Source organism: Alexandromys fortis, unplaced genomic scaffold (assembly GCF_014885135.2).
Source record: "Alexandromys fortis isolate MF-2015 unplaced genomic scaffold, M_Fortis_MF-2015_v1.1 scaffold_63, whole genome shotgun sequence".
NCBI classification, from domain to species: Eukaryota; Metazoa; Chordata; class Mammalia; order Rodentia; family Cricetidae; genus Alexandromys; species Alexandromys fortis.
In genome coordinates this window covers 9,313,766-9,329,309 of record NW_026067953.1, presented here as the reverse complement: position 1 = coordinate 9,329,309, position 15,544 = coordinate 9,313,766, and the positions used below count along the sequence as shown (strand labels likewise).

The following is a 15,544-nucleotide window of genomic DNA, read 5'->3' as shown; positions in this document are numbered from 1 at the left end:
CATTATCAAATGACTCACCTTCATTATAACCCTGGTTCAGATGAGAATTTTAAGGTGTAATGACAATGTGGGCCAGCAGGCATCACAGTCATACAGCTAAAGTTGTCCAGAGGTGCTGGAGCTCTGGGCTTACTTGTTCCAATGTTGCTACCCTGTAAATTTCGTCAGCAGAACTCAAAACCAACCTGAAAGGATTTTTGTTAAAGACATGCTGGTCAGGGCATCTATGGAGCAGGTGCACATGTCAATGTGAGTAACAGGCAGCATGTGGGAGACATGTGAAGGATTGCCTGCAAGCCACGGGATCAAAAGGAGCCACAGAAAGACGCAATGTGGGCACAGGAAGCTATATGGGTGCTGTGCATGGTGGCAGCATACTGTGGTAAGCCATGGGTAGACAGCAGACCAGGAGAGGAAGCTAAGTAAGGGTGGTGCTAATCTTTTCTTCAAAATTCAGGTGGTTGGATTTGGGTCAGGCTCTGGCATGTGCTAGTGGCTAAGAAGCATCAGGCAAATGGTTTTTTTTTTTTTATGAATTTGTGCCACAAATATTGGGTGACAAATATACACAATTAATAAAAACCCAGAGATAGATATTGTGGTTCAAGATGAAGGTCAGAAAAGCAAAACAGCCAGTCACTGGCTCTTATCCCTACCTCAGTCTGAAATGGCCATCCAGTCTCCAGGAGGCTCAGAAGGAGACTGTGTGGAAGAGCTGTCTCCCCACATCTTATATCTCCCTAGGACTGGGATTGAAGGCATGTACCTCAACTGCCTGACTTCTATTTCAAACTAGTGTGGCTGCTGGGATTACAGGTGTGTGTCACCACTGCCTGGTCTGTACGGCTGACCAATGGGGCTGCTTCACTCTCTGTCCTTCAGGCAAGCTTAATTTATTAAAATATAAATGAAATATCATTACAGCAGGGGAATACAGAGGGCCAGGGCCAGCAGAAGCAAATGACTGGCACACAAGAGGGTAAAAAAATCAGCACTTTAGATCTGTTAGGGAGGATTGGTCCTCTTCAAAGGCGCCCAGAAGTCTCTCCCTGGCAACAGAAACTGTGGCAAGAAACAAAGATTTGTTGGGGATTAAACTGTCAAAGCTGTCACCTCTCTCTGGGGTGGCTGAGAAAAGGAGCAAAAAGACAGAAAAGAAAACAGATTTTTATATGATAGCAGGGTTGTGATCTTTGAGCTGATTCAGAATTGTCTGAGCTGAAAGTCGGCTGGGTGCCCTTGGGGAGGTAGTTGACATTGTGGGAAGGTTAGGGTGACCTCTGGCAAGCAGAAGTGCACCATCGGTGATCTGCTTCTCTGTGACATGGAGACTTTAAGCTTTTATCTAGATAAAATTTTTGTTTGTACCAGCACCTCCATTTTGGGGACAGCAGCTTTGGAACTAACCCATGCCTGCTGAGTCTCTGACCCCACTGTTGAAGCAGACACCACAGCTCTCATCCTAACGAGAATAACAGAGACTTTATTAGAGCCTTTGACTGACAGGGATCTGACACACAGATTGCCGTTACCCCAAATTTCATGTTCCACCCGGAAATAGTTCATGAAAGCTCTACAAAACAAAGAAAGTCACAGTAAAAGCATGTTTAAATGCAGGGGTGCAGATGCAGAGATGCAGGTGCATCAAGATGAAGAGGCTTCTTTATGGGCTCAAGATGCTGTCTGCTGGCATTCTTAGCTATGGACTAAAGCTAGATGTCTATAAGGTAATAGACTCTATAGTCGCAAGGTTGAGTTCTTACATGGAAGAATGCAAACATGGCTGTTATAGAGAGGCAGCACTTAGCCCAGGAGAAGGTAATTAGCCTCGCGTCCTGGAATGCTTCCATCGCTCGCCAGTACTGAAATTCAGATCAGCAAGCCAAGCTTTGGATCAGGAAGTGGTTGTCTCTAAGGAAGGGCTTCTAAATGCACATTACTAGAAAGCATAAATCAGTCCATTACCAGACAGAGCACAGACCACAGCTTGTTTGTGTCAGCATTTCCTAAAGAGAGGGAGGAGTCCCTGGTGGGGATAAGTAGGCATCAGTGTGCAGTGGACAGAACAACGCACTAGGCAGTAGCAACAGGGAACATCAGGACTCAGCTATCAAAGACTCTGGCAGCGGGCATCAGCTCTGCAGGTGATTCCAAAGAATCTTGCTCTCAGAGGACATAGAAGACTTCCCAGGTCTGTGTGGTACTGATGAATCCCTGGAGTCTTGGGTTGGATGAGAGAGTAGTTGATCCTGTGGCACTGACTAGGATCAGAGAACATTTCTGGGGTGCATAAAATCTGTTTTTCACTCTGGGTCTCCCTATCTATGGAAGATGGAGGAGGAACCATGGGCTCTGCTCCTGGAGAGAGAATGGAGCCTGCTCCGTCCCACCCTCCACACGGAGGAAGTTTTGAGACCTTGACTAGCCTGGGTGCTGCTGTAAGAAGCAGAGGAGGACAGGGAATTTACAGAGTCCCTATGGGGGGATGGAATCACTGCCATGCTTGCAGCAGACTAGAAAATCTTGGGGTCAGAAACCTCACTTCCCCAGAAGATCCCATTGCCAAGAAAAGGGACCTCACCCTCTCCTAATACAGCTCAGCCAGTGAGCCAAGTCTACCACACAGACTAGCCAGTTTTCTGTAGAATTAATTTTTGACATAAAATATTGTTGAATGTTTTCTAAAGAAATAATTGCATCAATCTGACAGAAAAAAAAAAAAACAAGGTAAGACAGCTGAAGTCCCCGTCCCACTGCAAGCATGTTACATGCCTGGGGACATGTGGCTCTGCTCCAACACCTGCCTCCCCTGATTACTCTCCTCTCCTCCTGTACTGTCACAGTCTTCGCTCCCCTCCATCTGCCCATCAGCTCCTTCATCTGTTCTCCTCCCTCCTCCTGCCTCCTCTTCCTTCTGCTTTCCCACTCTTTTATCCTTTCCCCACTGTGCCCTCTCTCCTCCGTTCTTCTTTCTTACTTTTCCATTCCTCTAGCATCTACTGTTTCCTCTGAAGTTATCGACAGAGTAGACAGAGGCTAAAGGTGGGTGGAGTGTTTACCATGATCATAAACCTTCAAATATAGTCTTTATGATGCCAGTGTCCCCAGTCAAGTGATGTATGTAGGCGATGGCCATCAGGACATCCCCTACAAATACCCACAATGCCCGTAATAAGCTGCTCTTTTACTAATAATGTACCAGCCTGCCAGGGAGCCTCGCCCATTTCTTGACACCAAACATTCATCTTGATAGCCAAAATGAAATCTGGTCCAGGTAGCATAGACTCTGGAATCATTCATTTTTCTTCCAATCAGGAGACGTTTTTATTGAGATACAAAGAACAATGTGGATCCTGGCAGGACTGTAAGACCCTCCCTCTCCCCATCTTTCTGACACTTGTTCTCAGGGGGCCAAGGCTCTGATGCTTCCCAAGGTGTCTGCAGTGCTGTGGTAAATTAATCCCAAACACTCCCAAATACTTGCACTAAAATTCAATCCAGGGTTGTGAGATTTCTAAGCCATGTCTGTTTGAGGTTGTGGTCGGTTCCCTGCTATATAGCTGGACTAAGTTTTGTTCCCTGAGTCCAACTAGAAATTGGTGATGGGGTAGAGGGCACAAGTCAAAAGGAAGAGGTCCCCTGCTTTCTAATGAGCACTTAAGCCAAGCCAGAAGAGAAGCCTTGAGCCCATCCCCAGCTCTTCTCTTGCTTACCCTGTTACCCTGGCATTTCCTTCATCTCTCTGGGCCTTGGTTCTCAATTAGGAAAACTGGTTACAGCAACATTCTTCTTCCTGTAGTGAAAAGGAGCAGAGGGTGTGGCACTGCCATCTGAGGGGCCAGGGAACTTCCCATGCACAGTCACAAAGGCAGCAAAGGGACACAGTGCAGGCCAGGTGGGAGGACTTGAAGGTGGTCAGGGAATCACGTGGAAATCCCAGATAAAAGTATATGTTTTTTTTTCAACCAGGAGACCAGAGTGATGGCTGGAAACTCCCCTGCTGTCCTCTGCCAGCCAGATGGCACCTTGGGAAGGAGCAGTGCAATCCAGGAAAACCAAAGTAACGGGACACTATTGAACAGTCTAGCACTTACCTCCACCAACATTGACTTCGCCTTCAGCCTCTACAAGGAGTTGACTATGAAGAATCCAGATGAAAACATCGTCTTCTCCCCACTCAGCGTCTCAACTGCCTTGGCCGTCCTGTCCCTGGGAGCAAGCAACAACACCCTGCAAGAGATTCTAGAAGGTCTCAAGTTCAATCTCACAGAGACCCCTGAGGCAGACATCCACCAGGGATTTGGGCAGCTCCTCCACATGCTCAGTCAGCCAGGGGACCAGGTGCAGATCAGCACAGGCAGCGCCATGTTTGTTGAAAAGTGCCTACTGATACTGGAAGAGTTCAAGGAGAAGGCAAGGGAGCTGTACCAGGCAGAGGCCTCAAGTGTCGACTTCCAGCAGCCTCATGAGGCCAAAAAGCTCATCAATGACTATGTGAACAAACAGACTCAGGGGAAGATCAAGGAACTGATCTCAGGCCTGGATGAGGACACAGTAATGGTGCTGGTGAATTACATCTACTTTAAAGGTAGGATGGGCACTGATTCATGGGTTGTTGGAAAGGGTGTTGCCTGGACACCTTGTGTCCATACACTGACACCTGGAAATGAGGGGCTCATGGCCTTGGAGACAGGGGTGCCTAACTTATTATTATTAAAAGGCCTTACTTCTTTGGGATTGTTTTTATTTACATGTGGTTCCTTGTACGTACTCCACAGAACCCCTGAGCTCCCAGTCTAAGATAGCTGAATTTGACTGTGACCTAAACTTACTGACTATCAGAATGCACGGGTCACATGTGCAGTCCTACCTGAGTATGCCGAAGTCATGGTTCCAATGGAGTTCAGAGCCTTGGTCAGTGTTCTACTGCTGTAAGGAGACCCCATGACCATGGCAACTCTTATAAAGGAAAGCATTTCACAGGCGAAACCCACTACAGTTCAGAGGTTCAGTCCATTATCACCATGGTGGGATCGGAGACCATAGACAGAAAACTAGTTGGCCGGGGACAGTGGGAGGTAGGACAGAGGACAGGATGGAATGAATGCCCAGAGCTGTTGTGCTCTGCAGAGAGGAAGCAGAGGGATGGTCTGAAGGGTGAGACTGCGGGGTTGGCTCCCTCTGCTGGCCAAGGACCCAAGTACAACGGCAGCTTGCCTGTGAGTGGAGATGTGTGTTTATCTGCTGGATCCTGACCCAAGGAAACTGTCCAAGTACCAAGTCCCCAAGGATGTATTGCAGACGGGCACATGCACTTGGGAGGTGGGACAAGTCTGAGCAGGATAATTTTGATTCATAGAGGAGAACATAGATCATGGAAGAGTAGAGGACCCATTAGCCGTGTCGTCATCAATTAACTATGGGCAACTGATAATCCAGCTGTGGGAAGTTGCAGATGTCACAGGCTTGCATCTAAACCCACCCATGGATCTGGACATTGACTCCCACTAAGGTGTTTCACACTGACGGGAACCACTCCGAGACCATGGTGTAGGAGAACACAGTCTCCCTTGTCCTGATTTCCTTAAAACCTGTCCACAAGGGACTTCCTTCTAGACAAAGTTCCCCCTGAGGAAGAAGGGTTCCCAAGCACTCCCAAGCCCCAGTCTCAGCACCTTCACTCTAAGTCTGTAGTACATGCCTCAGCCTCAGATCCTCAACTGTTTCTCAGCTCCCTCAAGTAGGGAACAGAAGCAGCAGCTGCCACGGGAATCGGGATTGTGGCAGCATCTCAAAATATTAATCCTTTGAATGTGAATTTCAACAGGCCATTCCTGATGATTATCTCTGACACAAATACCCAGACTTCACTCTTTATGGCCAAAGTCACAAATCCCAAGGAAAACTAGAACTTCCCAAGTGATAAGGCTTCTTCCTGGGAGCCAGGGATTAAGCCTGCATGTGGGTCTCTATGTGCATTTTGGCCTCCATTCTCTGATTGGCTGTGTGTGCCTGAGTGGAGAGTGGCGGTGACTAACTGTGTGACTGCACCATGCACAGGTTCTGTGGACAGACAGTGTCAGACTCCCCATACTCTGGACAGCACTAACTTATGTTTCTGAGACTGAACTCTGACTCTTTGGCCCCTCCCTGCTGCCTCTCCTGTATGTGCCTCTGCCCAAAGCCTAGTCCCTGGCATGCAGGCTTAGCCCCTATTTGTGCTGTGGTTATATCTGCCTTCACCTTCCACAGGCTTCATGGGACTATTCAAGCTTTTAGCCCTATTTTGTTAATCTCAGGCCCAGGACTTAGAATGAAACTGGCTGCACTCTCTGTGTTTCTAGCATCTGGGACCAGTGTGAGTCCAGTTCCTGCCTCAAACTTTTCCTCACCCAGGCTCTGACACCCAATGTTCCTTCCGCAGCTCCTGGGCCTGCCCATATCTGGCACTGTGGAGGACAACATATTCCTGCTTCTGCATGGAGTCGATTGTTCAGCTCAGCTCCTTTCCCCTACTCTACCTACTTGGGGGAGAGGAGCCTTTTCCTAGGTTTTCCACCGGCCCACATCATACACTGGATGGATACCTCCCCTTCCTTACCCAAAATGCATGGCTTTCACAAAATGCAATAAACGTATAACTGCACAGAATGTGGTCAGTTTGTGTTCACTCAGCTCTAATCGGCAGAGGTGTCGCTGTAGTGACAACAGAGTACTAGAAATTATATCTTACACTCTGTGACTTCTGTGATAAACCTCTAACCTACATTTATTATCAGTTTCTTTTTTTAAGATTTTTTTATTTCTTTATAAATAATACCATCAAAATTTCCACCTCCTCTTCTCATTCCATTTCCTTCCCGCTCCTCCTCTCACCCTCCCTCCACCCCCTCTAGTCCTAAGAGAGGCAGGGTACCCTGCCCCGTGGGAAGTCCAAGTACCCCCCTCCTCCATCCAGGCCTAGAAAGGTGTTCTTCCAAACAGACTAGGATGCCAATAGGCCAGTACATGCTGTAGAATCAAATCCCAGTACCATTATCATTGGTTTCTCAGTCAGCACCCATTGTCAGTCACATTCAAAGAGTCTGGTTTGATCACATGCTCATTAAGTCCCAGTCCAGCTGGCCTTGGTTTGCTCTGATTAGATCATTCATACTGTCTCAGTGGGTGGACCAGCCCCTCGTGGTCCTGACTTCCTTGCTTATGTTCTCCCCTCCTTCTGCTCTTTAACTGGACCTTGGGAGCTCAGTCCAGTGCTCCGATGTCAGTCTCTGTTTCTATCTCCTTCCATTGCCAGATAAAGGTTCTATGGTGATATTCAAGATATACATCAGTGTGGCTATGGGACAAGGCCAGTTCAGGCACCCTCTCCACTACTGCCCAATGACCTAGCTGGGAACATCCCCGTGGACACCTGGGAACCCCTCTAGAGCCAAGCCTCTTGCCAACCCTAAAATGGCTCCCTTAATAAAGATATCTTCTTCCCTGCTCCCATATCTACTCTTCCTCCATCTCAACCATCCCACTACCCTAAGCTTACCCCAACCCCCCTCTTCTCCCTTCTCTCTCCCCCTTCCCCCATTCTAACCCCCATCCCTATGCTCCCAACTTTTACCCCAGCGATCTTGTCTTGTCTGCTTCCAATTTCCTTTGGGTTCACCTTCTTACTTAGCTTCTCTAGGATTAAGAACTATAGGCTCAATGTCCTTTGTTTATGGCTAGAATCCACTAATGAGTGAGTACATGCCATATTCATCTTTTTGGGTCTGGGTTATCTCACTCAGGAATAGTGTTTTCTATTTTCTTCCATTTGTATGCAAAATTTAAGAAGTCTTTNTTTTTTTTTACCACTGAGTAGTACTCTAATGTGTATATGTGCCACACTTTCTTTATCCATTATTTCATTGAGGGGCATCTATGTTGTTTCCAGGTCCTGGCTATTACAAATAGTGCTGCTATGAACATAGTTGAACAAATGCTTTTTTAGTACGATTGGGCATCTCTTGGGTATATTCCTAAGAGTGGTATTGTTGGATCCTGAGGTAGGTTGACTCCCAGTTTCCTGAGAAATCGCCACACTGATTTCCAAGGTGGTTTCACAAGTTTGCATTCCCACCAGCAATGGATGAGTGTCCCCCTGACTCTACATCCTCTCCAGCATAGGCTATCATTTGTGTTTATGATTTTAGCCATTCTTACAGGTGTAAGATGTTATCTCAAAATTGTTCTGATTTGCATTTCCCTGATTGCTAAAGAAGTTGAATATGACCTTAAGTATCTTTTGGCCATTTGAACTTCTTCTGTTGAGAATTCTCTGTTCAGTTTAGTACCCCATTTTTTAATTGGGTTATTTAGAATTTTAAAGTCTAGTTTCTTGAGTTCTTTATATATTTTGGAGATCAGGCATTTGTCTGTTGCAGGTTTCGTGTCTCTGTTTTTATGCCAATACCAAGCTGTTTTTATTACTGTGGCTCTGTAATAGAGTTTGAAGTCAGGGATGGTAATGCCTCCGCAAGTTCCTTTATTGTATCAGATTGTTTTTGCTATCCTGAGTTTTTTTGTTTTTCCATATAAAGATTATTATTGTTCTCTCAAGGTTTGTGAAGAATTTTGTTAAGATTTTGATGGGAATTGCATTGAATCTATAGATATTCTTTGGTAGAATTGCCATTTTTACTATGTTGATCCTACAGTCCAAGAGCATGGGAGATCTTTCCATTTTCTGATATACTCTTCAATTTCTGTCTTCAGAGACTTAAAGTTCTTGTCAAATAGATCTTTCACATCCTTGGTTAGTGTTACCCCAAGATACTTTATGCTATTTGTGGCTATCATGAAAGGAAATTCTCTGATTTCCCTCTCTGCTTCATTATCCTTTGTGTATAGAAGAACTACTGATATTTTTGAGTTGATTTTGTATCCTGACACATCACTGAAGGTATTTATCTGCTGTAGGAGTTCTTTGGTAGAGTTTTTGGGGTCACTAATGCACACTATCATATCATCTTCAAATAACAAAAGTTTGACTTCTTCCTTTCCAATTTGAATCCCCTTTTTCTCCTTATGTTGTCTTATGGCTATTGCTAGAACTTCAAGCACTATATTGAATAAGTATGGAGAGAGTAGACAGCCTTGTCTGGTTTCTGATTTTATTAAAATGGTTTTAAGTTTCTCTCCATTTAATTTGATGTTATCTGTTGTCTTGCTGTATATTGCTTTTATTATATTTAGGTATAAATCTTGTATCCTTAATCTCTCTAAAACCTTTATTATAAAGGGGTGTTGAATTTTGTCAAATGCTTTTTAAGCATCTAATGAAATGATCATATGGTTTTTCCTTTAAGTTTATTTATATGACGGGTTACATTGATAGATTTTTGTATGTTGAACCAGCTCTACATCTCTGGAATGAAACCTACTTGATCATAATGGATAATTTTATTGATGTGTTCCTGAATTCAGTTTGCCAGTATTTTATTGAGAATTTTTGTGTTGATGTTCATGAGTGAGATTGGTCTGTAATTCTCTTTCTTGGTTGAGTCTTTGTGTGGTTTTGGTATCAGAGTAACTATAGCTTCATAAAAAGAGTTTGGCACTGACTCTTTTGTTTCTATTATGTGAAACACAGTAAGGAGTATAGGTATTAGCTCTTCTTGGAAGTTCTTATAGAATTCTGCACCAAAACCACTTGGTCCTTGGCTTTTTTTGGTTGGGAGGTTTTTGATGACAGCTTCTATTTCCTCAAGACTTATAGGTCTATTTTAATTGTTCACCTGATCTTGATTTAATTTTGGTATATGGTACTTATCTTTTAAAATGTCCATTTCTTTTACATTTTCCAATTTTGTGGCATACATGCTTTGGTAGTATGACCAAATGTTTCTCTGCATTTCCTCAGTGTCTGTTGTTATGTCCCTTTTATCATTTCTGATCATGTTAATTTGCGTGTTCTCTTTCTGCCTTTGGATAGGGGTTTGTCAATCTTGTTGATTTTCTCCAAGAACCAACTTTTTGTTTCATTGATTCTTTGGATTGTTTTCAGTGTTTCTATTTTGTTAATTTCAGCCCTCAGTTTGATTATTTCCAGTCTTCTATTCTTCCTGGGTGAGTCTGCTTCTTTTTTTTTTTCTAGAGCTTTCAGGTGTGCTGTTAAGTCTCCAGTGTGTGCTTTTTCCGTTTTCTTTTATGTGGGCACTTAGTGCTATGAACTTTCCTCTTAGCATTGCTTTCATAGTGTCCCATAGGTTTGGGTATATATTTTCATTGTGCCTTTATTTTCGTTGAATTCAAGGAAGACTTTAATTTCTTTGTTTCTTCCTTGACCCAGGGGTGGTTCAGTAGTTGACTGTTCAGTTTCCATGTGTTTGTAGGCTTTCTGGGGGGCAGAACTGTTGTTGAATTCTAACTTTATTCCATGGTGATCTGATAAGACACAGGTGGTTACTACAATTTTTTTTTGTATCTGTGGATGTTTGCTTTGTTACCAAGCATGTGATCAGTATTCGAGAAGGTTCCATGTGATGCTGAGAAGAAGGTATATTTCTTTCTATTTGGGTGAAATGTTCTATAGATGTCTGTTAAGTCTATTTGATTCATTACACCTGCTAGTTCTCTTATTTCTATGTTAAGTTTCTGTCTAGTTGACCTGTCCAATGGTGAGAGAAAAGTGTTGAAATATTCTACTATTAGTGTGTGGGGTTTGACATGTGATTTGAGTTCTAGTAATGTTTCTTTTATATATGTGGGTGCTTTTATATTAGGGGCATAGATATTCAGGATTGAGACTTCATCCTGATATAGTGTTTCTGTTATGAGTATAAAGTGCCCTTCTCCATCTCTTCTGATTGATTTTAGTTTGAAACCAATTTTGTTAGATATTAGTATAGCCACACCTGCTTGTTTCTTAGGTCCATTTGCTTGATAAACCTTTTCCCATCTCTTTACTCTGTGGGAGTGTTTGTCTTTGAGGTTGAAGTGTGTTTCTTGTAAATAAAAGAATGTTGGATCCTGTTTTCCTATCCATTCTCTTAACCTGTGCCTTTTTATAGGTGAATCGAGTCCATTGATATTAAGTGATATTAGTGAACAGTGGTTGTTAACACCGGTTATTTTTTTTTGGTGGTAGTGTTTGTGTGTTGTTGTGCTGGTGGAGGGTTGTCAGATGTCTGTGTTATTGTGGTTACTATTGTCTTCCTTGGGTTGTGGTTTTCCTTCTAGTACTTAATGTAAGGCTGGGTTTGTGCTACATACTGTTTAAATCTGTTTTTGTTCTGGATTATCTTATTTTCTCCATCGATGGTGAAGAAAGCTTGGCTGGGTATAGTAGTCTGGGCTAGCATTCATGGTCTCTTAGTGTCTGCAGCACATCTATCCACGACCTTCTGGCTTTCATGGTTTCCACAGAGAAGTCAGGTGTAACTCTGATAGGTTTACTTTTATATGTTACTTCACCTTTTTCCTTTGCAGCTCTTAATATTCTTTCTTCTGTATGTTTTGTGTTTTGATTATTATATGGCAAGGGGATGTTTTTTGCTTTAATCCAGTCTATTTGGTCTTCTGTATGCTTCTTGTACCTTCATAGGAATATCATTCTTTAGGTTGGGAAAGTTTTCATCTATAATTCTGTTGAATATATTTTCTGGGCCTTTGAGCTGTAATTCTCCTTTTTCTACCCCTATTATTCTTAGGTTTGGTCTTTTCATGGTGTCCCAGATTTCCTGGATGTTTTGTGTTCAGAATTTGTTGTTTTCTTTGATGAATGAGTTTATTTCCTCCATCGAATCTTCAGCATCTGATATTCTCTCTTCTATCTCTTGTATTCTGTTGGTTATACTTTCTGTAGTTTTTGTTCATTTACCCAGATTTTCCATATCCAACCATCCCTCAGTTTGTGTTTTCTTTATTACCTCCATTTCGGTCTTCAAGTCTTGAACTGTTTCCTTACCTGTGTGATTGCTTTTTTCTTGGTTTTCTTGGGTATCTTTGAGGGCTTTATTAATTTCCTCTAGCTTTTGGTTTGTCTTTTCTTCCATTTTTAAAGGAGTTTTTCAGTCCTCTTTAAGGGCCTCTATCATTTTCATAATGTTATGTTTAAAGTCGACTTCTTCTACTTCTTCTGGATTAGGGTGGCCAAGTCTTCCTGTTGAGTGTTCACTGGATTCTGGTGTTGTCATGTTGCTTTTCAGGTTTTGGAGGAATTCTTGCATTGGCGTCTGCCCATCTCTTACTTCAGATGCAGCCAGGAGAGTCTTGGCATCTTGGTCCTATCTTTGGTGTGACTGACTGTGCACTTGGGGGATTTTCTTGGTCTTCCCTTTCTTAGGACCCCTCAGCACTGAAGCTGGCTCTCAGATCACCTCTGCCCTCAAGCAGGCTTTGCTGGTGGATCTAAGGACTCCACAGTTGGAAAGGAAGGCTTGGGGCAAGATGGGATGGGGTAACTAGAGAAAACCAGTAGCCAGGGATACACCCTGCTGAATGGCTAGAAACATTTAGGGAAATGGAGAAGGACTCCATTCCTGGGACCGTCCAGCTGGGTGGGCACACACTTATCCATCTGGATGGATCCCCTCAGTACAGGAGCAGGGACTCTTGCTGGGCCAAGGACCTTGCAGACAAAAACAGCAGGCTTGAGGGGAGTCTGGGTCATGTGGAACAAAGAAGCCCCTGCAGCAGCACTCACCACTAGCTCCCCAGATCCTCAGCCCCAAAGAAAGATGAGTTGGGGGATCCTAGGACCCTGCAGATGGAAAGGAGTGCTTTGGGGCAAGATGGAATGGGGAAATGGAGAAAGCCAGTAGCCAGGGAGACACCCTGATGAATGGCCAGAAATGTTTAGAGAAATGAAGGGGGCCTGTACTCCATTCCTGGAACTGTCCTGCTGGGTGAGCATGCAATAACCCCTCTAAATGGATCTCCTCGGTATAGGAGCAGGACTCTTGCTGGGCCAAGGACCTCGCAGACAAAAGGGTGGGCTTTGGGGAGGCAGGGTCATGTGGAACAAAGAAGCCCCTGCAGCAGGAGCTGGAGGGGGTTTGTATTCCGTTCCCGAGATTGGACGGCCAGGCAGGTACACACTTACTGCTCTGAATGGATCTTAGAGATGCTGGAGTGGGCAGAATGAGGGACCTGGTCTCTGCAGGGAGAAATCACAGCTTCTTCACACTCAGGAAGGACTGGACTAGTGAGCTATGCATTCTGCTAGTGAATAAGTTTAAATCACAGCCAAATTCAGTATTCTTAGACTGAGAACTCATCTGATGAGCATGTGCCAGGAACCACAACTATATCCAAAAATCCCTAGGGGAGAACTAGGAGCTGTGGGTAGAGAGACATGAGTCACCCATGTCTCCAGGTTGTGAGCCACCCCCCTTTTAAGGGGTCAGCATAAGAATCTAGGTTCCCAGTCACTATCTTTTCCCTCCACACCCCATTCAGTGCCCATCCTCACCTTTTAAGCAGATGTAGTTCACCAGCAGCATTGCTGTGTCCTCATCCAGGTCTAAGATCAGTTCCTTGATCTTCCCCTGGGTCTGTTTCCTCACATAGTCATTGAGTTTTTTGGCCTTATGAAGCTACTGGAAGTCAGTTGTTGAGGCCTCAGCCTGGTAAAGTGCTCTTGCCTTCTTCCTGAATTCTGCCAGGATCTCTAGGCACTTTCCAAAAAACATGGTGCTGCCTGTACTGATCTGCACCTGGTCCCCTGGCTGGCTGAGCATGTGGAGGAGCTGCCCAAAGCGCCTGTGGTTGTCTGCCTCAGGGGTCTCTGTGAGATTGAACTTAAGACCTTCTAGAATATCTTCCTGGGTGTTGTTGCTTGCTCCCAGGATAGGAAAGCCAAGGTAGCTGAGATGTTGAGTGGGGAAAAGAGGATGTTTTAATCAGTGTTCTTCAAGGCCATTTTCTAATAGAGACAGAATGCGAAGTCAGTGTTGATGGAGGCCAGGGTTAGACTGTCCACTCTTGTCCCATTGATTTTGTCTTCCTGAAGTTCAGTGTAACTTTCCAGTTTGCCATCTTTTTGGCGGAGGATAGCATGGTAGATCCCCACCATCAAGAGCCAGGGAACTACAAGGAGGATAATCTTCTTTGTTCTCCAGGCTGAAAAGCAAAGCCCCTTTGAGTCTGGGAGGGGGTATCCTGAGCATCTCCATGTCCTCCCACAGGGCTGCATTGTATCCCTGCTCTGCTGCCCTTGATGCCTCCTTGAAGGTACATGGGAGGTGCTCTGCCTCCCTCATGTCATGTGCTCCCTGTTATCAGCACTGGAGGAAGTGCTGCTGCAGCAGCCAATCTCCCTACGATGAACCAAGATACAGAGTGGGGCATGGACATCCCTGGTCACAGAACAATCAAGAAGGGCAACAGGGGTGTGGGGGCAGGCACGAACCATGTCAAATCAGAATGGCTTCTTTCATTCTCTCTCTGCAGAAGGATTCATTGGAAGACAGGGAACCCTCTTCCTTTGCACTCCTTCATGCCCCACCTCCCTGTAGGGGTAACTTAGGACCCTTTCAGCAGTAGTTAGCACAGACCCTAACTGAGCCTCTCGGTGAGTCTGGGAAATCCCAAGGCCCTTGACTGAATTTGTTCTATGACCAGGCCTGGGGAAGAATAATATAATTGGGAAGTAGCTCTGGAGACATCTTGTTTGGTGCCACAGCCTTGGCACCCCTGGGAATAGGAGGGAGAAGGACAAACAGGAAAGGTTCTTTTAGTGCTGCATGAGAAAACAGGGTGGTTTGCACCTCAGGCTTGGAAGGCCTCCTGGTGGGAAGACAGATGACACCAGGTTGTGATGACTGTGTGGTAGCAAGCAAATGGATGGACCTCACTGTGCAGTGTGGTAGTGAAACAGGTTCCATTTTTGGCAAATGTTTGAGTTATTATGGGTATAAAAGGGATAGATGAATGGAATTTCTAGAGGACTACTCTTCCATATGCCTCTGGAGTGGTGGCCGCAGGCATCCTAAAGGATTACATTTAAAGACTTGTGATCACCTTTAGCCTCTGTCCCTTTGCTCAGGTGTCCAAAGGTGAAAGTGGATGGTAAGTACATGGAAGGGAGAAGGAAAAAAAGGAGAAAAGAAACAGGGGAGGGCTGGAGGAATCAAGGAGTGGGAAAATGGAAGAAAAGGGGACAAGGAGATAGGAGGAGAGAGGGCCATGAAGGGAGGAGGAGCCAAATGGAAGGTGGAGGGGAGAGAAGACTAGAAGAGCACAGAGGGAATTGGAGGGGGCAGAGGAGGGAAGGCTGGAGCTAAGCTGCTTGTCCTCAGGGCTGTTACTCTCCTGCAGAGGAGCCGGGGACCTCAGTTGGCTGCCTTTACTCCATGTTTACTTCCTACTGATGCAAGCATTTCTTTGGAGAAGCACTGAACACTATTTTGTGTCAGAATTGTTTCCAGAGGAAAGGGGCTGCTCCATGTGTGCAGCAGGAGGCCTGGCTCAGTGGCTGAGCTACTGCTTTCTCCCTTCCCTAGATGAGGCTGAAGACCCTCTGCTCGGCCATGGGACCTACAAGGTAACTGGGTTCCTGACCTTA

General features: G+C 44.9%; 2 protein-coding genes across 1 annotated transcript; one reads left to right on the top strand and one right to left on the bottom strand.

The window, feature by feature from the left end:
- LOC126507192 (serine protease inhibitor A3N-like) overlaps positions 1-15,544 on the bottom strand; it is a 93,776-nt gene that overhangs the window by 63,504 nt on the left and 14,728 nt on the right.
- Positions 3,734-14,306, top strand: LOC126507252 (serine protease inhibitor A3N-like). Its single transcript, XM_050151519.1, has 3 exons — positions 3,734-3,752; positions 3,980-4,588; positions 14,263-14,306. The coding sequence occupies exons 2-3, from the start codon at positions 3,982-3,984 to the stop codon at positions 14,304-14,306; spliced, it is 651 nt and encodes a 216-aa protein (XP_050007476.1). The 5' UTR covers positions 3,734-3,752; positions 3,980-3,981.